The sequence below is a fragment of the Nerophis lumbriciformis genome, linkage group LG23 (genome assembly GCF_033978685.3).
Source record: "Nerophis lumbriciformis linkage group LG23, RoL_Nlum_v2.1, whole genome shotgun sequence".
NCBI lineage: Eukaryota > Metazoa > Chordata > Actinopteri > Syngnathiformes > Syngnathidae > Nerophis > Nerophis lumbriciformis.
Genome location: NC_084570.2, coordinates 30,394,161 through 30,422,035, shown reverse-complemented (window position 1 = coordinate 30,422,035; position 27,875 = coordinate 30,394,161). Strand labels below are relative to the sequence as shown.

Genomic DNA, 27,875 nt, shown 5'->3' with positions numbered 1-27,875 from the left:
TCACTTGCCTCTTTGCAGCCACGTGGGGGTGCTGTTGTGCCAATGTATTATTTTTTCTCTCCATAATTTAAGTGTTTTTAAGGTGAAACTGCATTAAAAGATATATTATAGTACACACGGTTTGTGGTACGGGGTTAAAGCAGCAGATGGTCCTGAGCATATCGGGTATGTTCGACAATTTGCTACAAATTCAATAATTGTAAGGTTCTGAGACGATAATATGTCATTGCACTTCTGGCAACACGGCTTGCAAATTCTACAGTATTAGTACCATTATGAAGTCAAGTAAATGTATTTTAGTACTTTTTTCTACAAGTGTTAACTTTCCTTGACTAGCACATAATTGGGTGGATTTCTGAAGGGTAAGAAAGAATGCCACCAAGTGTCTCTCTTCCTTTTAAAACATCGCACCGTGTGAGGCTCGAACTGACGACCTTCAGATTGTAAACCCCAAGCGTTACCTACGTAGGGGGCGGGACAAAACAAGTTCATTCGCGCGCTCGAAAGATAACGCAGCGTTGCGATTGGCCACCGAAAGTTGGACTCAGCCCGGTGATTGGCTTAGCTAAGATGGACCAGGAAGTGCTAAACAGTTAAGTGTTTCTCTTCCTTTTCAAAATGTTGCACCGAGTGAGGCTCAAACTCACGACCTTCACATTATAAAACCCAAGTGTTGCCTACGTAGGGGGCGGGACAAAAAAAGGTCTTACGCGAGTTAGAAAAAAGACGCTGCGATGGCGCTGCGATTGGCCACCGAAAATGGACTCAGCCCGGTGATTGGCTTAGCAAAACTGGACCCGGAAGTGGTGACCTTTTCAAAACGTTTATTTTATTTTATAAACCTTTATTTATAAATTGCAACATTTACAAACAATTGAGAAATAATACTCAAAATAAGTATAAAAACAGTACAAAACAGCGCCAGGGGGTTGTAAACCCAATAAAGTAACTAAAATAGAAAGCAAAAAAAAATAATTATATATATATAAAAAACAAAGTGCAAAGCCATAGGCTCACACAAGTTCAATAAATAATACAAATTTTCACAGCTTTTTGGTTGTTAGAGGTAGGGAGTGTTTCAACAGGTGTTGTAATTCTTTTTAAAGGGACAAAAACAGGTCGGCTATTGAGAAACCTACATTTATGAATATAAAACTTAGCCAACAGTATAAGGAGACCTTTTCAAAAGATGCCCCGTGTGAGGCTCGAACTCACGACCTTCAGATTATGAGACTGACGCGCTGCCTACTGCGCCAACAAGGCATGAAAGCCCATTCTCTCAATCAACCAATTAGGGATGAAAGGGCTCATTAAACCTAAACAATTGTCCGCTGGGAGGCTATGAATGAATAAATATATAAAAACACACCTATTGCTGACTGCTTATTCACTGTAAATCTTAATGATCTTTGTTGTTTTTAATCCAATTGATTTTATTGTTTTGATTTTGTACGGTGTCCTTGAGTGCCCAGAAAGGCGCCTTATAAATAAAGTGTATTATTAAATGAAAGTCAAATAAACTCGACCAACATATTCCATGTTTATTAAAAAAAAAAAACCTTCACTCATGAATCGTACCACTTGGACATTTGTTTACACATACTTCACATCAATGACAGAGATGGTGTATAAAATAAGCATAAATGAACAGATATGTTAAATAAAGCTCTTCATCGTCTCTGCATATCAGGTCTTTATACGTGAACATAACAGCAGAATAAAAGAAGTCTTTATGTATATGCATATGCGGGATGGACCACAGTTTCCTTAGTGGAGTCCTTAGGGTACGTGGAGCTACTAGTTTTACATAACATACAATCATTCTGCAGGACACAGAACATCTTGGTCATTGGTCGTTTTTAAAAAATAAATATTTTCATCATACAGATGACAGTAGTACTACGTCCATATCACGACACACTCCTCTTGCTCAGGCCTCAAGTATGTGCAAATTGCAGTTCAAAAAGGGGATAGCGCTTGAAAACAAAACTGCGTAGTTCAATCGTTTTTGACAAGCATAGCACCTGTTAAATAAACGGATGATTCTAGAATGTTGGGACAGCTACTTACCAAGCAGTGTTATTCCATTAGAATGTCCAATGATTAACAGGCGCTCAACCGTAGGAATATTTGGTAGTGTATGATCAACACAGGAAAATAGTGTGTCAAGACTACACATAATCCCCCATTGCATTGTTTCTTCAAAAGAAACAATGCATTTTCACATTGGAACCAAGCAGCAAGATGCAAACAATAGCATGTCTGTCTTTACACTGCATAAACAACAGGCAGCTAGTCCAAGGTGGTGGAGTTTTTCCATACCAGACACGTCATAAATCAGCCACAGATCAAAGATACTGTCGATTGTTACTTTGATTGGAAAAAAAAAACCAGACTTACAAGAAGGAAAGGCTGTCTGCTTTTGTCGGAGCAGAGGTCCACAGACTCCACAACAAACACTCACACGGAGAGCAAAAAGAATTGTAAGATTAAAACTTGGTTGAAAAGAGAATAATTATTAGAATGATGACTATGACAAATAGGATCAAAATGACCAGCATCTTCCTGTTTTTCTTCTGGTACTGCTCAGCCTGCAAAGACCATGAAAGCAAGGAGGACATGTTTGTTAGTGAAGAAGTATGGCTGTGTGACTATTAGTGAAACCAGATTTACCTTTTGTAACTGTTTTAGGCCATCGTCTGTTTTGACGCACGCTTGCTCCACGTTGAAGTCGATTCTGTCAAGGACGGTGCCCTTCAAGTAGCAGCAGACATCATTAGATCAAGCAAAGACAACTGGACTTATGACATGTTCTAAGTCATCCATGTTTGTGTCTGGTCAGGTGACTTCCAACGTTTACATGCACTAAATTCCAGCTACTGTCATCCTAGTCTCGGCCGTTGTGTCGTTGAGCAAGACACTTCACCCTCGCTCCTGATAGGTCGGGGTTAGCGCCTTGCTTGGCAGCTTCCGCCATCAGTGTGAATGTGACGTCATGTACAGTACTTTGGGTATCATTCCAGGTACAGTAAAGCGCTACATGAATAAAGACCGTTTATGTTACAGCCTTATTCCCAAAATAAATTCATTTTTGTCCTTAAAATTCTACACCCAATGACAATGTGAAAACCTTTTAAAATAAATAAATATATATATATATATATATATATCGAACTAACAGACACCTTCATAACAATATGTAATATGTACGATATACACACAGCAAGTATATATATATATAATGTAGTAACAGATACTTTCATAACAATATGTACAAAACCCAAAACCAGTGAAGTTGGCACGTTGTGTAATTCGTAAATAAAAACAGAATACAATGATTTGCAAATCCCTTTCAACTATTCAATTGAATAGACTGCAAAGACAAGATATTTAATGTTCAAACTGAGAAGCTTCAATTTTTTTGGGGCAAATAATCATTAACTTAGAATTTAATGGCAGCAACACATTGCAAAAAAGTTGTCACAGGGGCATTTTTACCACTGTTACATGGCCTTTCCTTTTAACAACACTCAGTAAATGTTTGGGAACTGAGGAGACACATTTTTGAAGCTTTTCAGGCGGAATTCTTTCCCATTCTTGCTTGATGTACAGCTTAAGTTGTTCAACAGTCCGGGATCTCCGTTGTGGTATTTTAGGCTTCATAATGCGCCACACATTTTCAATGGGAGACAGGTCTGGACTACAGGCAGGCCAGTCTAGTACCCGCACTCTTTTACTATGAAGCCACGCTGTTGTAACACGTGCAGAATGTGGCTTGGTATTGTCTTGCTGAAATAAGCAGGGGCGTCCATGATAATGTTGCTTGGATGGCAATATACAGGTAAATATTTAGAAAAACTTGATTTATTTCAGTAATTGCATTCAAAAGGTGTAACTTGTACATTATATTTATTCATTGCACACAGACTGATGCATTCAAATGTTTATTTCATTTAATTTTGATGATTTGAAGTGGCAACAAATGAAAATCCAAAATTCCATGTGTCACAAAATTAGAATATTACTTAAGGCTAATACAAAAAAGGGATTTTTAGAAATGTTGGCCAACTGAAAAGTATGAAAATGAAAAATATGAGCATGTTCAATACTTGGTTGGAGCTCCTTTTGCCTCAATTACTGCGTTAATGTGGCGTGGCATGGAGTCGATGAGTTTCTGGCACTGCTCAGGTGTTATGAGAGCCCAGGTTGCTCCGATAGTGGCCTTCAACTCTTCTGCGTTTTTGGGTCTGGCATTCTGCATCTTCCTTTTCACAATACCCCACAGATTTTCTATGGGGCTAAGGTCAGGGGAGATGGCGGGCCAATTTAGAACAGAAATACCATGGTCCGTAAACCAGGCACGGGTAGATTTTGCGCTGTGTGCAGGCGCCAAGTCCTGTTGGAACTTGAAATCTCCATCTCCATAGAGCAGGTCAGCAGCAGGAAGCATGAAGTGCTCTAAAACTTGCTGGTAGACGGCTGCGTTGACCCTGGATCTCAGGAAACAGAGTGGACCGACACCAGCAGATGACATGGCACCCCAAACCATCACCCAACCATGCAAATTTTGCATTTGCTTTGAAAATCGAGGTCCCAGAGTCTGGAGGAAGACAGGAGAGGCACATGATCCACGTTGCCTGAAGTCTAGTGTAAAGTTTCCACCATCAGTGATGGTTTGGGGTGCCATGTCATCTGCTGGTGTCGGTCCACTCTGTTTCCTGAGATCCAGGGTCAACGCAGCCGTCTACCAGCAAGTTTTAGAGCACTTCATGCTTCCTGCTGCTGACCTGCTCTATGGAGATGGAGATTTCAAGTTCCAACAGGACTTGGCGCCTGCACACAGCGCAAAATCTACCCGTGCCTGGTTTACGGACCATGGTATTTCTGTTCTAAATTGGCCCGCCAACTCCCCTGACCTTAGCCCCATAGAAAATCTGTGGGGTATTGTGAAAAGGAAGATGCAGAATGCCAGACCCAAAAACGCAGAAGAGTTGAAGGCCACTATCAGAGCAACCTGGGCTCTCATAACACCTGAGCAGTGCCAGAAACTCATCGACTCCATGCCACGCCGCATTAACGCAGTAATTGAGGCAAAAGGAGCTCCAACCAAGTATTGAGTATTGTACATGCTCATATTTTTCATTTTCATACTTTTCAGTTGGCCAACATTTCTAAAAATCCCTTTTTTGTATTAGCCTTAAGTAATATTCTAATTTTGTGACACACGGAATTTTGGATTTTCATTTGTTGCCACTTCAAATCATCAAAATTAAATGAAATAAACATTTGAATGCATCAGTCTGTGTGCAATGAATAAATATAATGTACAAGTTACACCTTTTGAATGCAATTACTGAAATAAATCAAGTTTTTCTAAATATTCTAATTTACTGGCTTTTACCTGTATGTTGCTCCAAAACCTGTATGTACCTTTCAGCATTAATGGTGCCTTCACAGATGTGTAAGTTACCCATGCCTTGGGCACTAATACACCCCCATACCATCACAGATGCTGGCTTTTCAACTTTGCGCCTAGAAAAATCTGGTTCTTTTCCTCTTTGTTCCGGAGGACACAACGTCCACGGTTTCCAAAAACCCAATCATGGCACCCACCTGTTCCCAATTAGCCTTTTCATCTGTGGGATTTTCCAAATAATAGTTTGATGAGCATTCCTCAACTTTCTCAGTCTTTTTTGCCACTTGTGCCAGCTTTTTCAAAACATGTTGCAGGCATCAAATTCCAAATGAGCTAATATTTGCAAAAAATTAAGTTTTCCAGTTCAAACGTTACATATCCTGTCTTTGCAGTACATTCAATTGAATATAAGTTGAAAAGGATTTGCAAATCATTGTATTCTGTTTTTATTTACACAACATGCCAACTTCACTAGTTTTGGGTTTGTAATATGTTCAATATTCACCCTATTTGTCATTTTAATCATTGCCAGAACTAATGGTTTCCAATCACATAAACTAGGTACGGTAATCCAATCTTTGAAAAGTTGAACAGTGTCTAATTAAAATGGATACATGTATTTTATAAATCTGGTTTCAAGCCCAGGCATGCAATAAGTCCATTTTAGTGCATGTAAATGTACTGACTATGTGTACAATACCTGCTCCACCACCATGCTGGCCAAGTCCCGGAAAATCTCATTCAGATCTGAGATGGACTGAACTATTTGTCTGATCTCTCGCTCTCGTTCTTCAACCATGACTGTGTTCTGCTCCACCAACATCAGTTGGTCATCTGTAAAGCCCTGGAAGAAACAACCATCGGGTGGGAAATCTTTCATGAGTGCACAGTAAACTACGTATGAACACAAGATGCTAATCATGACAGGGAAAGTCATTATGCAAATTAAAATGACAAAAACAATATTTTGGTGCTAGTATTATTAAGGTTTATAACGGTTATTATTGTTGTTCCATTGTTGAATTTGCTCAAAAGTACAAATAGTACTAATACACACCTTTTGACCCAGTTATTTGTTTTCTAGATGACTAAAATACAGTAAATAGGCACTGTTAGAAGGAGCTTTATTGGTCATAAATGTGCACAATATGAAATTTGGACTCATGTCCCTTGCTTTTATCTCATCAGGTCTGGACTACTGTAATGCACTTTACACTGGAATAAGTCCAAATGCACAGTCACGCTTACAGTTAGTCCAGAACTCTGCAGCACGCCTTTTAACGGGAACCAAAAAAAGTGAGGATATCACCCCGATTCTCGCTTCTCTGCATTGGCTTCCTGTTTGTTTTAGAATACATTTTTAAATGTTTGTTTTTAAAGCTTTGAATGGACTGGCCCCAAAGTACACCACATTTATGCTCCAGCTCGCACGTTGAGGTCCGAGGGCCAGTTCCAACTTGTGGGGCCTAAACGAGGCTTAAAACTAGGGGAGACAGGGCTATCTCTGTTGTTGGCCCTAAACTTTGGAATGTTCCGCCCCCTTAGTCTCGTCTCAAAACCCACTTTTATTCTCTGGCTTTTAAATCGGCGTGAGTCTTGTGGTCCTGTCTCTGTTAATGTTTTATTCTATTATATTGATTTGTTTGTATTGTTTTATTCTATTATTTGTTTGTTTGTTTACTTGTTTCATTTTAAATGCTTGAAATTTGATAACTTTTATTGTTTCTTTTTTTATGTGCAGCACTTCGGAGACAGTTTTGTTGTTAATAGTGCAATGGAAATAAAGGGGATTGGATTGGCAAGTACCAAGGAAAAACAGTAATAAATAGGCAATAAAGTTAAGGAACTTAAAAAAGGTAGGACTGAGATCAGCTGTGTGGAATGAAGTAGATAAATAAGAAGAAAACTATTGAACGTTTTGATTAAAAGTTTTTGTGCAGTCAGTTGGGGGAGAAAGAAGAGCAAAGGGAGACTATGGAGCCCGGCTTGCGTTGAGCAGTCTTACAGCTTCAATGAATCTCAGGGCGTTGAATCGATCGCAACTGGACTGCAAGGTTTGTCTTGGAAGACGTTTCACCGCTCATCTGAGTAGACTTCATCAGTTTGTGCTTATAGACTTAGATTGGTCAGATCTACTCACATGTCTCCTCTGTACTCAGCCATGCAATCTTTGGTCCATATAGTTGCATATGTGTGTATGTTGTGTGTGTGTGTGTGTGTTTGTGTTTATCTGTGTCCGTGCGTACGTATGCGATAATGGGGGATATTGGTCACCGGGGTATTGTTTTTAACTTTGTAAAGCACTTTGCGTTCCATTTCTGTAATGTATGAAAAGCGCTTTATAAATAAAGCTTCATTTGATTTGATTAGTCCTAGATTGGTCAGATCTAGTCTTAGATTGTTTTTTTGATTGATTGAAACTTTTATTAGTAGATTGCACAGTACAGTACATACTCCGTACAATTGACCACTAAATGGTAACACCTGAATAAGTTTTTCTACTTTTTTAAGTCGGGGTCCACGTTAATCAATTCATGGTCAGATCGAGTTTTAGACTTAGATTGCTCACATCTAGTCCAGCAGTTGGTGCCAAAACCCCAAATATTTATACTTCAAAACCATGGCTAAGCTGTTATCCTTTTAAATATTGGTTTGTAATGTAGCACTTTAAAATGTATTTTAGTGAAAAGCACATAACAAATATTATTTATGGCGGGTGTTGTGGCATCTCTGTACTCTGTTCAGCGGTTAGTTGGAGTGTATGTAGTAATGTTCACATTGTGCGATGGAATCTTCATTGAATGGAACCAATTTCAGGTTCTTAACAACATCATCAGTGCGCGTCCACCTTTTTATGCTTGCCTCAGTGATGTGTGCTGCTAGAGTCATGCTTTGTGTTGACAATAGTAGTGATGAGACAGCATTTACCCAGCTTTAGATCAGTTTTGATTTTCCTCTTCCAAATACTATTCCACAACTGCCTCATGTTACACGTCACTGAGTGAACTTAATTATTCTGAAAGAATTACAGCATTTCAAAAAGCCACGCACCTTGTCATACACAGCTAGCTCTTCGTCTTCTTCCATTAGCGGCCCTGAGTCAAAAAAGTGCTTTGATCGCTCCTCACGATTCTTCATTCCTGAATAATCAAACAATGACCAGTTCATTCAATGACATACATTCAATTATGGGGTGAACAACAAAAGCATCAATCTACACTGAGACTAATCAACTGCAGTAGTGGTGTAGAACTGCACAGCATCAAAATACAAGTCAATAAATCACAATATTTGAAAATAGTTACAGTAGTTTAATTTAAAAGAGTGAAACTTTAGTTTCTTTAGATTTACTACACACTAGTGTTGTCCCGATACCAATATTTTGGTACTGGTACCAGTACCAAAATGTATTTCGATACTTTTCTAAATAAAGGGGACCACAAAAAATAGCATTATTGGCTTTATTTTAACAAAACATTTTAGGGTACGTTAAACATGTTTATTATTGCAAGTTTGTCCTTAAATAAAATAGTGAACATACTAGACAACTTGTCTTTTAGTAGTAAGTAAACAAACAAAGACTCCTAATTTAGCTGCTGACGTTTGCAGTAACATATTGTGTCATTTATATTCTATTATTTTGTCAACATTATGAGGGACAAGTGGTAGAAAGTTAATTATTAATCTACTTGTTCATTTACTGTTAATATCTGGTTACTTTCGTTCTATCTACACTTCTGTTAAAATGTAATAATCACTTATTCTTCTGTTTGGATGCTTTACATTAGTTTTGGACGATACCACAAATTTGTGTATCAAGCCGATACCAAGTAGTTACAGGATCATACAATGGTCATCATTTTAAGTCCTCATGTTTCCAGGGACGTGTTTCCTGAGTTTATAAACATAATATAGATATTTAAAAAAAAAACGAAAGGAGATTTTGTGTTGCTAAAAAACATCGATGTAATCATAGTATTATCGACTACATACGCTCATGTACTTGGTATCATTACAGTGGATGTCAGGTGTTGATCCACCCATGGCGGTTGTTTACATTGTGACGCCGGTGAGCTACGGTGTGTAGTAAAGCATGTTTAGCTATTCCTCGTCCTGCAGGGATGACACTTGTAAGAAACTTACTTTATTATTTTGCCATGTAGGCGAGGATTAGTGATTTAGAAGTAGCTACAACACTGTAGACTGTGGATGGACTTTAGCCGCTAGCTAGCTAGCCATGTCTTAAAGCACCTCTTCCTGAGGGTGTTACAGTGTGTAAACTTCACCTTTATCGTTAAGTTTTCAAGCCAAAATGCGTCCATTCTCCCTTTTCTGTTTACACACTGTGTCTGCTTGTAAGTACTCTGTGATTGAGTGCTGCCGAATATGCTCCTCTGCTCGTAAAACCAGCAATGTCATGACGTGACGACGACAGGGGTCCGGGGGGTGGCGGACCGGTACTTTTTAGACGGGGTATACTCCCAAATATGATTCATTAGTATCGCGGTACTATACTAATACCGGTGTACCGTACAACCCTACTAAACACAAGAGTGAAATACTTCAAGTATGCGTTTCTTAATTTCTTAACTTATAATTTTGATATCATTTCTACAGCTAATGGAATCCCCAAATTCAGTATCACATCAAGTTGTCAAAAAGTCCATATTTTAAACTACGGATTTGCGACTTAAACAACACTTTAAAGCAAAAAATGCTCTCGGTAGATTTCGAAAAAGCTTACGTTTTAAGTAGCTGGACTGTGTGTGTCTGAAAGTGGTGGACAGGTCCTGCAGACTTTGTGCCAGAGACGAGACCACGTTTCTCAATAGTCTCTCCTCCTGCTCGGTGCAGTGGCCACAGCGGGACTGCAAGCCAGTGACGGTTCTCTGGCATCGATGGAACATCTGCATATCCACAAGACGACCATGACGACCATTTCCTGCACGCAGTCGTGAACCAGGAAGAGTACCTGTGTGATCTCCTGGGTGGTGATTTCTATGGCGTGCTCTTCTTCACTGCTGTCATCCAAGGTGGGACGATTCATGTGCTTGTCATGAAGCAGAGCCAGGTCCTTCATCTTCTGTCGAACCCGTGAGATTTCATAGTGGATCTGAAAGGCACCCAAAGGGACTATTAGTGGTACCAAAGCTGGTTGAGTTGAAAAAGTTTACCTCATCGATGCCCTCTATCCATTTAGGAGGCAGTTTCTTGGTGACGCCGATGGCTGCTTCAGGATCTAGACTGATTCCTGAAACCAGCGCCATCCGATCATCAGCAAACTAAGAAAAAAAAACACCTCTATTATCTTTGACGTAATAAGTAACATATGTGGCGCACCACTTAAAGTAAAGTTGGTATTTCTTCCAAGAAACAAACAATGATACCTCATCAAGCTCCTAAAGTGAAGGTGTGGTTCCATCCATTAGTGGAGGAAGGAAAAAAGAAGGACAGAAGCAACAGAAGTGAGCCCCAGAAGTGAACACCAAACAAGCAGAACACCACCATCTATACTTTATTTCTATAAAGGCTTTTTATATATGACAAGTTGTATTTTTATCACTGATAACATTTTGATAAGTCAAAAAAACAGTTTTGTCATATACAGTACAGTGAAACCTTAAAATATTAAATAAATATCACGCAAAGACGCCTTTACAAACTTCAGATTTCAACTCTTCAGGCAGATTTTGCTTTTTGGAGTACTTATACAACCATAAATGAGTACCGGTGAAGATAAACTAAGGAGAATGAACATAGAACTGAGTCCAATATGAAAGGCCATACTCAAAAAGTTTGGTAATATGACTAAAGGGATAAAAAAACCAAAACAATATCTAGATTCGGAACATTAAGAAGGTGAGACGTGTAAAGTCTCAGTGTGCAGTGACGCATAATTGCATTAAAAAGTATCAATACGGCAAACTATTGCAATAATTAACCTTACCTCTATTCACTTAGTTTTTTCCTCACTATAAACTTATTTTAATGTACTTGGTGGAGTCACAGTTTTACATGTTCAGGGGCCCTACTTGCACCAGTGGCTAAAAGTTAGACCAAAGTCACAGAAGACAACACCTACACTAATATTGAACTGATACATAAGCATCGTTTAAAGGGGCCCACAACCAACTTGTCTTACCTATTGGTACATGTTTTATTTATTTGGGATCTGCAAAAGTCAAACCATGGAGGCATGGCTGAGATATTTATAAAACAATCTTGCCTTCCTTCAAACGAGCCGTTTGGAATCTCGCACAATTTGTGATGTTTTTCCCATTGGTGACATCAGCGGATATCTCCACATATGGTAAAGTTTTAACCGAGTCTGCCATTGGAGTCAATAAATTCCTTTTTCTCTATCCATTTGTTGTGGGGCAGACTGTCTCGTACATGCACATGCATCCTCTGCTGTGGCCATTTCTAATACAAAGTAGCATGTAGTTCTAACTTATATCTGTCAGTAGTCATCATAAGGATGCGCTGAAAACTACAACATGGACGACCGGGAGAAGACGCAGTCGAGGTGGAAGTACGTAAATAAGACCGCTCACAAAGCAGTCTGTAAAACATAATCTATGCAACATTTTGACCAAAAAACCACCATTACATGTTATGTAGAGTCCAGTGGTCCCTGACTACCGGTCCGTGACGCATTTGCTGCCAGGCCGCACAGAGACATTAATCATTTATAACTGACCGCATTTTCTCCTCTTTAACTTTGGCTAGTCCCACCAGACACACCAATAAGCTTGTTCCTAGATCTATTGTAAAACTCCTGATAGGAAGTCTCCATTTGCTATATTTGTTACGTCTTTGTTACATGGAACAATGCACATGAATAAACATTAAATGTGAAGGTGCCAAATCGTAGCCAAAAGCTAGGTTCCATCTACAGTCCGCAGCAGGTTGATGACCTAAGATCAGGGCTGATCAGGAACAAAGTGACCATAGTAGTTTAATGGAGAAGTGCTAAATGGTTGAATATAATACTTGAAGGAAGGAAATACACATCTCCTTTGGCCTAGTAAGTTAAAGTGCTGCTATTATTGCACACAGTCCTAATACACAAGTAGTTAGCAATAACAGATGTATTAACGCATGGAAAATTGGACCAAAAAAAACTAACAGTGTATCTACATATGAAATATTGCACAAAATATGAATACATAACTTTTAGAATGGAAATAGAAATCCACAGAAATCGATTGGAACTAATGGCAAGTATTTCTAGCTTTATTATAAATCCATGTGATGTATCACCTATAACCCATCAGATACTAAAGCCGAAAAAAAAAGCCTACTACTAACTATGGAGAGCTTTTTTGCAAAGTGAAAAGGCCAGGGGCTACCACTAATTGAGGTGAGTTTTTTTATGCATTAATTTTTCATGCACTTATTTGCTATATTTATCTGCCACACGTGGAAGGCTGGTCCGTGAAAATATTGCCTACATTAAACCGGTCCGTGGTGTAGACCACAAGGAAGTGTTTAAATGTTGAAAAATATCATAATACGAACCCTTGAAATTACAAGCGTGGACACTTTGGCTTTTACAGTGTGATGGGACAAAGCTGCATAAGAAATATGCAGTATGTAAGATACTTTTGTTTCACGGCTATGTCATAGATTAGTCAGAACCAAATATGGGCAATCGCAGTATCAACATATCTAGATATTATTATGTAACGTGTCTGACTTTTTACACTTCTATGACAATTACGAATGACAAACTCTTACCTGCATTTAACAACATTTTGTTCCGCCCGGGGCTCGAACCTGGGTCCTCAGAATCAGAGACGAGAGCGCTAGGCACCGAACTAAAAGCCGAAGCCGAGTGCAAGCTCTTAAGGTGTTAGGTAGTGAGGTTTACCAACATACACACTCCGTTACGCTGCCAACAGTTTGACATTGAAACAGGTTATTTAAATGTCAGACAATACGAGCACTATTTGGAAGTCACCAAGGATGCCAGAAATACATTGTTTGATGTTTAAGGTTCCACTGTACTTGTTTTAGCCAAATTCTGAAGAACAGCTAAAGCATCTTATCTGTAAAATAAATGTATTACTGGAATTATAGTGAGAAAAAGCACATGATTTATTTTATTATTCTATAGTGAGACAGGGATGTAACGATAAACAATATTAATAATAAACTGATGTGACACATTCTATAGTGAGACATAGGGATGTAACGATAAACAATATTAATAAACTGATGTGATACATTCTATAGTGAGACATAGGGATGTAATGATAAACAATATTAATAATAAACTGCCGTGATACATTCTATAATGAGACATAGGGATTTAACGATAAACAATAATAATAAACTGCCGTGATACATCCCGATGTCTCACTATAGAATGTATCACTGCAGTTTATTATTAATATTGTTTATCATTACATCCCTGTCTCACTATAGAATGTAATGATAAACGGAATTCATGATAAACCCCCGACCGTTAGTAGTATCGTTTTAAATTGAAATGATCGAAAAAATATGATTAACCACGGCACATTGATAAACTGACATACAGGCTGGCGCTAGCTCGCTAAAATATGAATATGAATACAAGAGACATTAACGTCTCTACGAATAAGAAACAACGTACCCCAATCTAAACTTGTATAAAGCTGTGTGAGCAACTAAGCTATTCAACTCTACATATTGAACATAGAAGCTGCGCTCTCTTCGCACAGACAAATGTATCTATTCTCGGAGGAATACGACAGTGTTTCAGCCCTTTGAGACACTTGTGATTAAGGGCTGTATAAATAAACTTTGGTGGGACAGGGGTTAGTTAGTGCATGTGCTTCACAATACGAAGGTCCTCAGTTAAATCCCGGGGCTCGAGATCTTTCTGTGTGGAGTTTGCATGTTCTCCCCGTGACTGCATGGGTTCCCTCCGGGTATTCCGGCTTCCTCCCATCTCCAAAGACATGCACCTGGGGATAGGTTGATTGGCAACACTAAAATTGGCCATAGTGTGTGAATGTGAGTGTGAATGTTGTCTGTCTATCTGTGTTGGATGAGGTTGCGACTTGTCCAGGGTGTACGCCGCCTTCCGCCCGAATGCGGCTGAGATAGGCTCCAGCACCCCCCGCGACCCCGAAAAGGACAAGTGGTAGAAAATGGATGGATGGGTGGATGATTGATTAGTTCACATAAACCGTAATCGTTTTCTGTTACCATTTAAAAAGAAAACAAACACTAAAACTTTACAAAGAGAAGAAAAACCTATTCAAACACTCAAAAACAATATGGCTCCTCAATGGGCTGTTTGCAATTTTCAAACCAAATAAATATCACAAGAACACCATTGGCTAGCTTATGTTACCATTAGTGGTTTAACAGAACACATTTGTTTTAAAACCGTCTACATTTTTCACAATTACTAGGTTTATGAAATAAATTTTTTTACTGTCCCGAATAAAATGATTGTTGTTTATGGCGGTTACTCACCCAGTCTCGTCAATACGTATGCGCAGAAAACGCGTGGAACAATTTGTAGTTTTTATGATAAAATATACATTCAATGACAGCTGAAGCTAACGATCCAGTCCAATCCACTTTATTTGTATAGCACATTTAAACAACAAAAAATGTTTCTAAAGTGCTGCACAACAATATTAAAAAGAATATTCAAATATTATTCTTAGCTCCACCAATGACTCAATAAAAACAAAAAATAAATAAATATAAATCCAATATAAAACCAATATAAAAATAAATATGATTAAAAACGATTTCAAAGGGTAAAACCAATTAAAACAATAAATAGAAATCAAAATTTAAAAAACACAGAGGACCACACAACTCACGTAGTGTTAAAAGCCGGAGAATAAAAGTGGGTGTTAAGACGAGACTTAAAACACTCCACTGTGGGAGCAGTTGGAACATGGAGGGGCAGAGTGTTCCAGAGCTTAGGGTCGACCACAGAGAAGGCCCTGTCTCCCCTGGTTTTAAGTCTGGTCTTGGGCACCACGAACTGGAGCTGGCCCTTGGACCTCAGAGCGCGCATAGAGTGTAAATTTGGACATGGCACACTGACAAAGCTTAACCTATTGTTACTATAACAATCTACAAGGTTAATATAAGTTGCTTCTCTTTCTTCCCCTCCATTTTTCTGCATTCTTTTGTATCTGTAGTTATCATTACGTATATGTATTGTAACATTTGAACAACTGTATTGTTGATAATAGAGGTAAACTATTGGTATTGTTCATTATCAATAGCGCTATTTCTATTGGTATTTGTATTGCTCCATTAGTAGTGTAATAATGCTCATTGTCATTTCTGTATTATTATTTATTTCGCTAATTGCTTCTTTGCTATCACTTTTACCATCATATTTGTACATATCGTATTTGCTGATGTTGCTCTATTGTTGTTGTTGTTATTGTTGTGTTTGCTGTTGTTGTTTTTGTCTCTCTGTCTAATCCCCCTCTAGTCCCCACAATTCCCCCCTCTGTCTTCCTTTTTTTCTCTTTCTATCCCCTCTTGCTCCGGCCCGGCTGCATCAAATGATAATATAAATGCATTTAATAAAGTCAAATACAAATAAGGCAACAAGAGAAGTAACCTACACTTCTCTTTTGTAAAGTAAATCCGAACAGCCGATATGGGCATCTACATCAACTATATGATATGCCTGAGAAGCTGGACAGGACAAAAAAAAAAAAGTGTAAATTTGGATGAGGTCTGAGATATGAGGTGCCAGTCCATGTAAAGCTTTAAAAGCAAACAGCAAGATTTTAAAATAAATTCTAAAATGAACAGGGAGCCAGTGCAAAGTCTCAAGTCTCAAATTGGGGTTATAATAATAGCGATCCAAATCGCTATCATTAGCTAACAACGACCAAAGCAAATGCGCGTGCACGTGTCCCGTACGTACAGTACAGGCCAAAAGTTTGGACACACCTTCTCAGTCAATGTATTTTCTTTATTTTCATGACTATTCACATTGTAGATTGTCACATCAAAACTATGAATGAACACATGTGGAGTTATGTACTTAACAAAAAAAGGTGAAATAACTAAAAACATGTTTTATATTCTAGTTTCTTCAAAATAGCCACCCTTTGCTCTGATTACTGCTTTGCACTCTCTTGGCATTCTCTCAATGAGCTTCAAGAGGTAGTCACCTGAAATGGTTTTCACTTCACAGGTGTGCCTTATCAGGGTTGATTAGTGGAATTTCTTGCTTTATCAATGGGGCTGGGACCATCAGTTGTGTTGTGAATGAGGTGTGTCCAAACTTTTGGCCTGTGCTGTATGTAGTTACGTCCTTACATCCGTAAGAGGGCAAGACAACGCTTAAACTACATTGGAAAGTTAGCGCCCTCTAGGCATCCGTGTAAATGTTGCAAACAGCCACTTTTTTAGAAGCCCGAGTAATATTTAATGTTTCTCCAGCCAAGAAAGTATATCGTATGCTTATCTATTTCATTTTGTTTTAATGAAACTTGTTTAAACGATTTTAGTGTGTGTATAAGCACATTTTACAATACCACGATAGTGACAACCATGATATAAAATGTTCACATCGTTACATCCCTACTAGTGAGACAAGTGTAACAGTCAAAGTACATTGCATATTCAGTACAGTGAATCGAGAAAGTACTCACAGCGCTTCAATTTTTCCACATTAAAAGCCTTATTCCAAAATGGAATAAACTTTTTTTTCCTAATCAAAATTCTACATACATCCTGATCCTGTCCAGGAAGTCCCAATCAACAGAATGTACCACAAGTGCACTCAAATTAAGCATCTGTACGATGATCAGTAAAAATAGGATGCATCTCAACTCAATCTTTATCCTTATAATTTTTTATATAAATTATACTTCTAAAAACTAAAACTGTCTGTAGAATGTTGAGGGGAAAAATATTTTTTTGGAATAAGTCATTAATAAAACCAAAGGTGGAGGAATTAAAACGCTGTAAATATTTTCCGGATGCACTCTACAGGCAACAAGAGGACAAAACATACACTAAACAGACACAACACAAGACATTACATGGGATGGGATGTTGTCCAATATGTAGTGTGTATGGAAGAATTATTGTAGCAAAACTATTTGCAAACACGTATCTCAATCTGTGCGTCTGTAATCCAATTCAAGTGTTGGCGTATTCCTTTGTATATCAATCTACGATCTGTCTGTAGGTAAAAAAAAAAATCTGTTTTTTTGTATTTAGATTTGTGTGTTTAAAAAAAAATGTGGGTCTGTGTATTCAGATTTGTGTGAAGCAAGAACCATCAATATGTAAACTTGACTTTTGCGACACGTCTTCCGTGAAAGATGTGTGCGTATCCAAATGTGTGTGCATGTGTAATACAATCTGTGTGTGCGTATCCAAATGTGTGTGCATGTGTAATACAATCTATGTGTGCGTATCCAGATGTGTGTGCATGTCTAATAAAATCTGTGTGTGCGTGCAATGCAATCTTTGTGTGTGCGTATTTAGATCTGTGTTACGCAGGAACCCTTAATTGGCTGAATTCAGCTACACTTCTGCCGCGGAAGATCTTGTGTAAAAAGATTATTGGTTACGTGTAAAAGGATTTGTCTGTAACTTCACTTTGCCTTTTTTATACTCAAGACTTTTTCTGTAAATAAAAGTTAAAATGCGCACACGTGGATCTGATTACAAACATACTGATAATATACAGACAGACAAAAGAATACACAGCGAAATAATGTAGTAAAGACGCACAGATTGAGATACATGTTTGCAGGTAATTCCGCGACGACAATACTTCCATACATGTCCTAGGACCCAGTATTAACCTCAGGACCGACAGAAAAACATGAATTATGCAGATTGGGAGAGACTTTGTGGTCTCCTGTTTGTGCTCTACATAAGTACTCATCTGTGGGAAAATATTGCCTTAGACTATATTTTTTAGGGACATACACTATATTGCCAAAAGTATTTGGCCACCCATCCAAATGATGAGAATCAGGTGTCCCAATCACTTGGCCCGGCCACAGGTTTATAAAATCAAGCACTTAGGCATGGAGACTGTTTCTACAAACATTTGTAAAAGAATGGGCTGCTCTCAGCAGCTCAGTGATTTCCAGTGTGGAACTGTCATAGGATGCCACATGTGCAACAAATCCAGTCATGAAATTTCCTCGCCCCTAAATATTCCAAAGTCAACTGTCGGCTTTATTATAAGAAAATGGAAGAGTTTGGGAACAACAGCAACTCAGCCAGCAAGTGGTAGGCCACATAAACTGACAGAGGGGTCAGCATAGTGCAAAGACTTTCTGCACAGTCAGTTGCTACAGAGCTCCATACTTCATGTGACCTTTCAATTAGCCCACGTACAGTACGCAGAGAGCTTCATTGAATGGGTTTCCATGGCCGAGCAGCTGTATCTAAGCCATACATCACCAAGTCCAATGCAAAGTGTGGGATGCAGTGGTGTAAATCACATCGCCACTGGACTCTAGAGCAGTGGAGACGCCTTCTCTGGAGTGATGAATCACGCTTTTCCATCTGGCAATCTGATGGACGAGTCTGGGTTTGGAGGTTGCCAGGAGAACGCTACATTTCGGACTGCATTGTGTCGAGTGTGAAATTTGGTGGAGGAGGAATTATTGTGTGGGGTTGTTGGCTTGGCCCCTTAGTTCCAGTGAAAGGAACTTCGAATATTCCAGGATACCAAAAAATTTTTGGACAATTCCATGCTCCCAACTTTGTGGGAACAGTTTGGAGCGGACCCCTTCCTCTTACAACCTGACTGTGCACAAGTGCACAAAGCAAGGTCCATAAAGACATGGAAGACAGAGTATGGTGTGGATGAACTTGACTGGCCTGCACAGAGTCCTGACCTGAACCCGATAGATCACCTTTGGGATTAATTAAAACGGAGACTGAGATCCAGGCCACTCCACGGTCAGTCCTGAGGTGAAATGCTGGGAACAACCAGGATATGTAATGATGTTTACAGACACACAGCTGATCCTAGCTAGCACGACTAATGCAAACACAGTAAAATGTCAAAACGATGCAGACCAACTCACCGCAGCATTGCTACGTGTACTCAGACGGGGGTCGTTTGTACTCACTTGCTCAGCCAATATCTGCCGGTTTTGGATTGCATTGTTCCGCAATAACAAGAATGCATCTGTCAGACGCCGAGTGGCCATGACTCGACAGCTACGTCAACACGGACGGAGATGACTTTAATGCTTACTAACACGAACACACCGCTTGCTAGCTTTAGCTTTGCCCGTGAAAACGATGGGGGGATAACCCGTTATACAGCGTTTAAAGGTTAATAAAGCGTCGTAACGCTATCGATAGCTTTTTTAATACATTATCGAACGTTTAACAGACATGCTTGGATTAAGTTTCAAAATCGGCGGAGTCGTTTCTTTTCAGACGGATACCGGAAATGCCAAGACGTATACACTCCCGTAAAGCTTTCTTCTTCTACATGTAAGTCCAACTATTGCTGCCATTACAGCTAAAATACTCTCGTGTGACCTCTATCGATAGGGAGAATACACGCACTATCACAGTGTTTTTCAACCTTTTTTGAGGCAAGGCACATTTTTTCATTAAAAAATACAGAGGCACACCACCAGCAGAAAACGTTAAAAAAATGAAACTCCACCAGGTCGTCGTGCCCTATTTTGAGTTTGTTTGTGTTTTCCTGTGTGTAGTGCTTTAGTTCTTGTCTTGCTCTGTTATTTTGGTGGCCTTTCCTGTCTTCCTTTGAGCGCTATTCCCCGCACCTACTTTGTGTTAGCAAGCAAGACTATTTAAGTTGTTGCTATCCTTATTTGTGTGGACATTGGTGATTGTCATGTCATGTACGGATGTACTTTGTGGACGCCGTAAGTTTTTGCTGTCGTCCAGCATTTGTTTTTGTTTACTTTGTAGCCAGTTCAGTTTTACTTTCGCTTTGCATAGCCATTGCCTTTTCCTTTCCCTTTTGTTAATTTTTGGTTTAAGCATTGCATACCTTTTTACCTGCACGCTGCCTCCCGTTGTGGTCTGCATATTGGGATCACAACAAACCATCCTCGTCTCACCCGACACATTCCGACTTTTACAAAGCTATTAACTACCTGCTGCCACCTACTGACATGGAGTATTAAGTGGTTACCCTGCCGAGTTCTACACAGCACAGACACTAAGCAACGGCACATTATTTGCAGATTATAATTTTTGATTTGCAAAAAATATTTTTTGGACCAATTAGACCACACTAGTGTGCCGTGGCACAGTGGTTGAAAAACACTGCACTATCATATGATGGTGTTTGTCGATGAAACATACAGTAAATGGCAAACATGTCTGACAATAAACTAATTGTGCATTCACTGGACAATTTTGTTTTAATTTTATATCTTAAACATATTATGTAATATCATTGTATTTACTATATTTTATTTATTATGTTATTGTTTTTTTATTGTTTTTCTTTTTTCTTTTATAAACCTTTATTTATAAATTGCTACATTTACAAACAGTTGAGCAATAATAATCAAAATAAGTACAAAAATAGTACAAAAACAGTACAAAACAGCGCCAGGGGGTTGTAAATTCAAAGTAACTAAAATAGAATGCAAAATATATATATATAACAAACAGAGTGCAAAGCCATAGGCTCACTCAATTTCAGTAAATATGTTATTGTTTATATGTATGTATATTTCTTTTCAGACGGATACCGGAAATGCAAAGACGTATACACTTCCATAAAGCCTTCTTCTTCTACATGTAAATCCAACTATATTATTATTATTTATTTATTTGTATTGTGATTACTTATGGAGTATATTGTGAATAAATTGAGAACAGGAAGTGAACAAAAGTTTTAGCAACCGTTATGCGAAAGAAAAGGGGTAGGATTAAATAAGCTCAGCTTCTTCCTACTCCTTTTCGAACATGTTGAAAAGAGAAACTGGAAATTGTGATGTATCATGTTGTATGCTTGCATGTTCGAAATAAAAATAAACTCAAACTCAAAATATTGCTGCCATTACAGCTAAAATACTCTCGCGCGACCTCTATCGGTAGGGAGAATACACGCACTATCATATGATGGTGTTTGTCTATGAAACGTACTGTAAATGGCAAAAATGTTTGACAATAAACTAATTGTGCATTCACTGGACAATTTTGTTTTAATTTTATATCTTAAATATATTATATAATATCATTGTATATACTATATGTCATTGTTTCCATCCATCCATTTTCTACCGCTTATTCCCTTTGGGGTCGTGGGGGGCGCTGGAGCCTATCTCAGCTACAATCGGGCGGAAGGCGGGGTACACCCTGGACTAGTCGCCACCTCATCGCAGGGCCAACACAGATAGACAGACAACATTCACACTCACATCCACACACTAGGGCCAATTTAGTGTTGCCAATCAACTTATCCCCAGGTGCATGTCTTTGGAAGTGGGAGGAAGCCAGAGTACCCGGAGGGAACCCACGCAGTCACGGGGAGGACATGCAAACTCCACACAGAAAGATCCCGAGCCCGCGATTGAACCCAAGACTACTCAGGACCTTCTTATTGTGAGGCAGATGCACTAACCCCTCTGCCACCGTGAAGCCCTAAAAATAAATAAATAAATAAAAAAGTTCAATACAAGGCACTTGAGACAAATAATTGAAAACTGAAACACACTGTAGAAACAGCATGGCAAGGCCTGGAACGCCGGCAGTCATATTTAGGTACATGACAGTCTAGGGCTCTTCCTGCACTTGTGTAGAGGATTGGTTAAAAAAAGTCAAAAAAGGTCTCCACACTTTAAAAAAATTGTTTTCAGAGCCCCGTAATGTATATCTTATTGTCTCGAGCTTCAGGTTTGCTAGCAGGTCCCTTATCCAGTGGGAGACTGAGAGTGGGACAGCCTCCTTCCACTTCAACAATATCAGGCGGCGTGCAAGGAGGGTGGTAAAGGCAAGTATTTTGTGACCCCCTACAGGTAGTTCCATCCCTTCAGGAATGATTCCAAATACATAAATTAAAGGGTTTGGATCAATTTGAATTGTTAAGACCGTGGAGAGTGCTTCAAAGATGGATTTCCAGTACCCCTTTAGCTTCGGACAAAGCCAGAACATGTGTATTAATGTTGCGTTATCTAGTTTACATCTATCACATAATGGGTTAATTTGGGGAAATATTTTTGCTAATTTTGCTTTTGAGAAGTGCACCCGGTGTATCACTTTAAATTGGACCAGTGAGTGCCGTGCGCAGATTGAAGATGAGTGAACCCTTTTCTCAATTTTTGCCCAGGTTACGTCATCTATTGATATTTGAAGGTCTTGTTCCCATGCTGTTCTAATTCTTAGCATGGAAGTCCATTCTAATCCTAAAAGTAAATTAAGTATATGTGAGATTGCCCTCTTCTTTGTTGGATTTAAAGACATAATTTCATCTGTGGTTGATTTAGAGGGTTTGTTGGGGAACTGCGGAAGAACTGTTTTAACATAATCCCTTATCTTGAAATATCTAAATATATGGGAACTGGGTAGATAAAATTTCTTGGACAACTCTGTAAAAGAGGCAAATATATTGTCTATAAAAAGATCATTGAAGCATTTTAAACCCCTTTGATGCCACATATTAAAAGCTGTGTCAAGTGTTGAAGGTGGAAAGCAGTGGTTTGATGCTACTGGGCTGAAAAGGCTCATTCCTTGCAGGTTAAAATGTTTTCTAAATTGACAGTATATTTTGAGGAGTGACTAACTACAGGATTAATGTTAATTGTCTTCACTGATAGAGGCAAAGCTGCACCCATTAGGGTTGTTAAGGAAGCAGAACCACAAGAATGTGTCTCCAGCTTCATCCATGTAGGACTTTCCTGATGTAGGTGGTAATATGTCCAGTATGACATGCAATGCAAGTTGGCGGCCCAGTAATACATACAGAAATTTGGAAGGGCCATACCTCCATCATGTTTTGCTCTTTGTAAAAACTCCTTGCGCAGACGTAGCTGTTTGCCATTCCAAATATAAAATGAGATTATTGAGTCTAATTTTTGGAAAAATGTACCAGGGATAAATACAGGCAAGCATTGAAACAGACACAAATATTTTTGAAGCACTGTCATCTTAATTGCATTGACTCTGCCTATAAGTGAAATGAAAAGGGGAGTCCAATTAGTCAGATCTTGCTTGGTTTGTGTAAACAACTTTCCAAAGTTTTGCCTGAAGAGGTCTTTAAAATTCTTTGTAATAGTAACTCCGAGGTAATTAAAACTGTCTGTAGTCATCTTAAACGGCAACTTAATGTTTTCTAGTATTGAGACGTCCATATTCAAGGGCAGTAGCTCGCTTTTATTTAAATTCAATTTATAACCGGAGATTTTACCAAACTGTTGTAACAGGCCAAGAATTAATGGAATTGCAGACTCTGCGTTGGACACATAAAGGAGAAGGTCGTCAGCATAAAGGGACAATTTATGTTCTATGTTTCCTCTATTTATGCCCATTATAGAGTGATTAGACCTAATGGCTAAAGCTAGGGGTTCGATAGCCAGGACAAAAAGAAGGGGACTGAGGGGGCATCCCTGTGAAGTTCCGCGGTGTAAATCAAAAGGACTTGAATACAAATTATTAGTCAGAATCATAGCAGAAGGGCTGGAATATAACAGGTTTATCCATGTGATGAATGTTTCCCCGAATCCGAATTTTGCCAGCGTTTCAAAGAGGTAGTCCCATTCTACTCTAATGCCTTCTCTGCATCCATGGAGAGAAGACATTCTAAAGCAGCTTGACAAGGAGTGTACATTATGTTAAACAGGCGTCGGGTATTAAAAAAGGAGCTTCTATGCTTAACAAAACCTGTCTGGTCTGGGGATATTAAACTGGGTAAAATGTTTTCCAAACGGTAAGCTAGTACTTTGGCCAATATATTATAGTGTTTAACAAAGATATGAGTCTATAGGATCCGCAGTCTAAGGGGTCCTTGCTCTTTTTTGCCAGTAATGTTATGCATGCCTGATTTAGGGTAGTTGGAAGAAATCCCGCTTCTAGTGATTCTGAATACATGGCTGCCAAAATAGGAGCTAACTGTGTGGAGAATTTTACATAAAATTCACACGGCAGACCATCCAAACCAGGGGATTTTTTAGTTTGCAGAGACTTAATGGCCTCCAATATTTCTTGTTGTGTTACTGTCATGACTTGAACTAGGGCGTTGTTTGTTCTCCCGAGGTGCAAATGATTTGGACCGGACATTGCTTGGAGGTGGGTACATGATTTAATATTAACACTCAAAAAAAAAAAGGAACAAACAAAAGGCGCTCACAGTGGAGGTACAAATTTTGGCTATAAACACAAAACTTGCACAAAGGCAGAAACTATGAACAATGAAACCAAAACACTAACTGTGGCATTAATAAACAACAACTTACTTGGCATGGACTAAAGGAGCAGCATGAACGATGGACATTACACAAAGTGTCAGGAATGTGCAGAGCATAAATGTGGATGTCGCCAGGCTGACCAACAGAAAATGAAAAGCTTAAATAACACAGACATGATTAACAACAGGTGCGTGACTCAAAACGTGAAACAGGTGCGTGACATGACAGGTGAAAACTAATGGGTTGCTATGGAAACAAAACAAGGGAGTGAACAACCAGGAACTAAGAAAGTGTCCAAAAAACAAACAGCACATGGCCAAAGAAAAACATGATCAACACAGACATGACAGTTACTGGCTTATCTAGATTTAAGACCTGATCTGGTGGCAAGGATGGGATATGTAGATCCTTAAAAAAGTCCTTTATGGCATTGGGGTTGGAGGGACTGTTGGACGCATACAGTTTAATAGTAATCTTTAAAAATGTTATTTATTTCCTGTTGGTCTGTAGTGACCCTACCATCCTGAGAAAGCACCCCATTGATAATTTGTTTAGCTCTTGCATCAATTTCAGCTATTTGCTTTTCCAGACTTAGTTGTTTTGCTTCCGGGTTCTTTCTCTTATTAGCCATAAAAGATATTATCTGCCCTCTTAAGTAAGCCTTAAGGGCCTCCCAAACATTGCGTACCTCTCAATCAAAATGGAGCATTATCATCTTCGAAAAGGCCAACTTTGTGACACGACTCTTGCACTGGATCTCCTGAGATCATGCAAGTCTACATGTTGTTGTCTCTGGTAAGTGTCTGATTCTAATGTTGTGTCTGCACCCACAACATAAACAAACTGAATTTATGAATACAGACACAGGAAATGCTGTTAATAAATACTGTGTGAGGTTACGTATTAATATTTCTAGACTGATGAGTCTTACTGGGTCCCTGCCAGGAAGTTAAGGAAGCTCCTCTTGTCAATTGGAGAAGGCCAACGCCCAAGACATGTGCATTTTACTTACATGTTACCTGTCTGTCTCTTCAAAAGACAAGCAAAATAGATACAACTATAATAAAAAAAATCCAGACTTATTCCCATTTAGATGACTGTTGCATAAATTATTAATTTGTAGCCCTTATTGCCCACTTGTCTATGGGACGAGTTGTGGCCTCCCTTCCTGTTCATTAAGTATTTACATACCTGACAGATTGTTCAGTTACAAATGTGTTTGTTAAGTTGTTCTATTTTCATTGCAGTAACTAAGAAAATGTACTGCAACCAATCATGTTGTTCACTCTTAGATTGCATGGACCTAGAGATGCATTCCTATATTATTGTTTATTATCCATCCTTCCATTTTCTATACCATAGCCTCATTGAGCACATACTTGCTAGTCACAAAAACATTCATGAAGTTTGGTTCTTTTATGAATTTATTATGGGTCTACTGAAACTTTGAGCAAATCTGCTGGGTCAAAAGTATACATACAGCAATGTTAATATTTGCTTACATGTCCCTAAAAAAATAAATTTATTTTTAATTTTTAATTTTTAAATTTTTTTAATTAATCAATCCAACAAAACAATACACAGCAATACCATAACAATGCAATCCAATTCCAAAACCAAACCTGACCCAGCAACACTCAGAACTGCAATAAACAGAGCAATTGAGAGGAAACACAAACACGACACAGAACAAACCAAAAGTAGTGAAACAAAAATGAATATTATCAACAACATTATCAATATTACCGTAGTTACAATTTCAACATAGCAGTGATTAAAAATCCCTCATTGACATTATCATTAGACATTTATAAAAAAAAAAAAAAAAGAACAATAGTGTCACAGTGGCTTACACTTGCATCGCATCTCATAAGCTTGACAACACACTGTGTCCAATATTTTCACAAAGATAAAATAAGTCATATTTTTGGTTCATTAAATAGTTAAAAAAAATTTACATTATTGCAATCAGTTGATAAAACATTGTCCTTTACAATTATAAAAGCTTTTTACAAAAATCTACTACTCTGCTTGCATGTCAGCAGACTGGGGTAGATCCTGCTGAAATCTTATGTATTGAATGAATAGAGAATCCTTTTGAATAGGGAAAATATTGTTTTTAAATCGAGAATCGCGTTGAATCGAAAAAAAAAAATCTATTTTGAATCCATTCCTGACCCCAAGAATCGATATTGAATCGAATCGTGGGACACCCAAAGATTTGCAGCCCTAATATATATATATATATATATATATATATATATATATACACATATACTGTGTATATATATACACATATATGGTGGAGCAGTGGTTAGTGCTTGTGCCTCAAAATAAGAAGGTCCTGGGTTCGATTCCAAGGCTCGGGGTTTTTCTCTGTGGAGTTAGTATGTTCTCTCCGTGACTGCGATAGATTAATTGGCAACACTAAATGTACATAACATATATATACACATATGTATATATGTATGTATATGTAAATATATATATATCTATCAAACGATTTACATACGGAGTGTCATGAGCTCGAATGCAGCTCGGCTTGACAGCAAAATGAGCAGACAGGAGGTAAGTTCATAACATTATTTAATGAACAAACACTCACGTGGGAGTGGAAAAACACACGGACCTTGTTTGATGGTTGTTAGGCGTAACAATATATGGCACGAAAGAAAGAGACCAAAATGAAAATGAATAAATAAATAATAACACCTGCAACCGGTTGCCAATCAGCCTCCTCAGCAGGTGCACGGCACGAGCTGGTGAATATACCAAAATAAGAGCACAGGACAAGAACTAGAAGACCACACGCAGAGAAAAAGCCAACATGAGCCCAAAACGATCCCCAGGGCGTGACACAGAGATAAGTTTTGTCTGGCTGGTGATAATTTCAACTTGATAAATAGTGAGCCAACAAGTGTATATACTATGTATAAAGCATTTATAGATTAGATCCTATCTATTACCAATTCATAGTAAATGAAAAAGGCCCCTTTATTTCAAGCCCAACTGTCAGTCGTCTGCATGTGTTCACATCCTAAAAGGCCGTGCCACTCGCAGTAATTGTGTCAACAGGCTCCTCCTCCTGCTGCCATTGCTAA

At 38.6% G+C, this 27,875-nt stretch overlaps 2 protein-coding genes and 1 non-coding gene across 5 annotated transcripts in view; 1 reads left to right on the top strand and 2 right to left on the bottom strand.

The window, feature by feature from the left end:
• Positions 1 to 27,875, top strand: part of dgkab (diacylglycerol kinase, alpha b) — a 90,605-nt gene that overhangs the window by 8,769 nt on the left and 53,961 nt on the right. The gene's annotated exons all lie outside the window — the stretch shown is intronic.
• Positions 1,191 to 1,263, bottom strand: trnam-cau (transfer RNA methionine (anticodon CAU)). The gene has a single exon. It is a non-coding gene; the product is annotated as a tRNA-Met (tRNA).
• On the bottom strand, positions 1,548 to 19,882 carry stx16 (syntaxin 16). 2 transcript variants are annotated; one of them, XM_061984786.1, is made up of 8 exons: positions 19,462 to 19,882; positions 10,591 to 10,698; positions 10,389 to 10,529; positions 10,161 to 10,323; positions 8,468 to 8,556; positions 6,117 to 6,260; positions 2,674 to 2,754; positions 1,548 to 2,591 (listed from the first exon to the last, which is right to left on the bottom strand). In XM_061984786.1, exons 1-8 carry the CDS (start codon positions 19,585 to 19,587, stop codon positions 2,490 to 2,492), a joined length of 954 nt encoding a protein of 317 aa, XP_061840770.1. In that variant the 5' UTR covers positions 19,588 to 19,882; the 3' UTR covers positions 1,548 to 2,489. The 2 variants fall into 2 exon arrangements, with proteins under 2 accessions (XP_061840770.1, XP_061840771.1); XM_061984787.1 differs by having other exon boundaries at positions 19,507 to 19,882.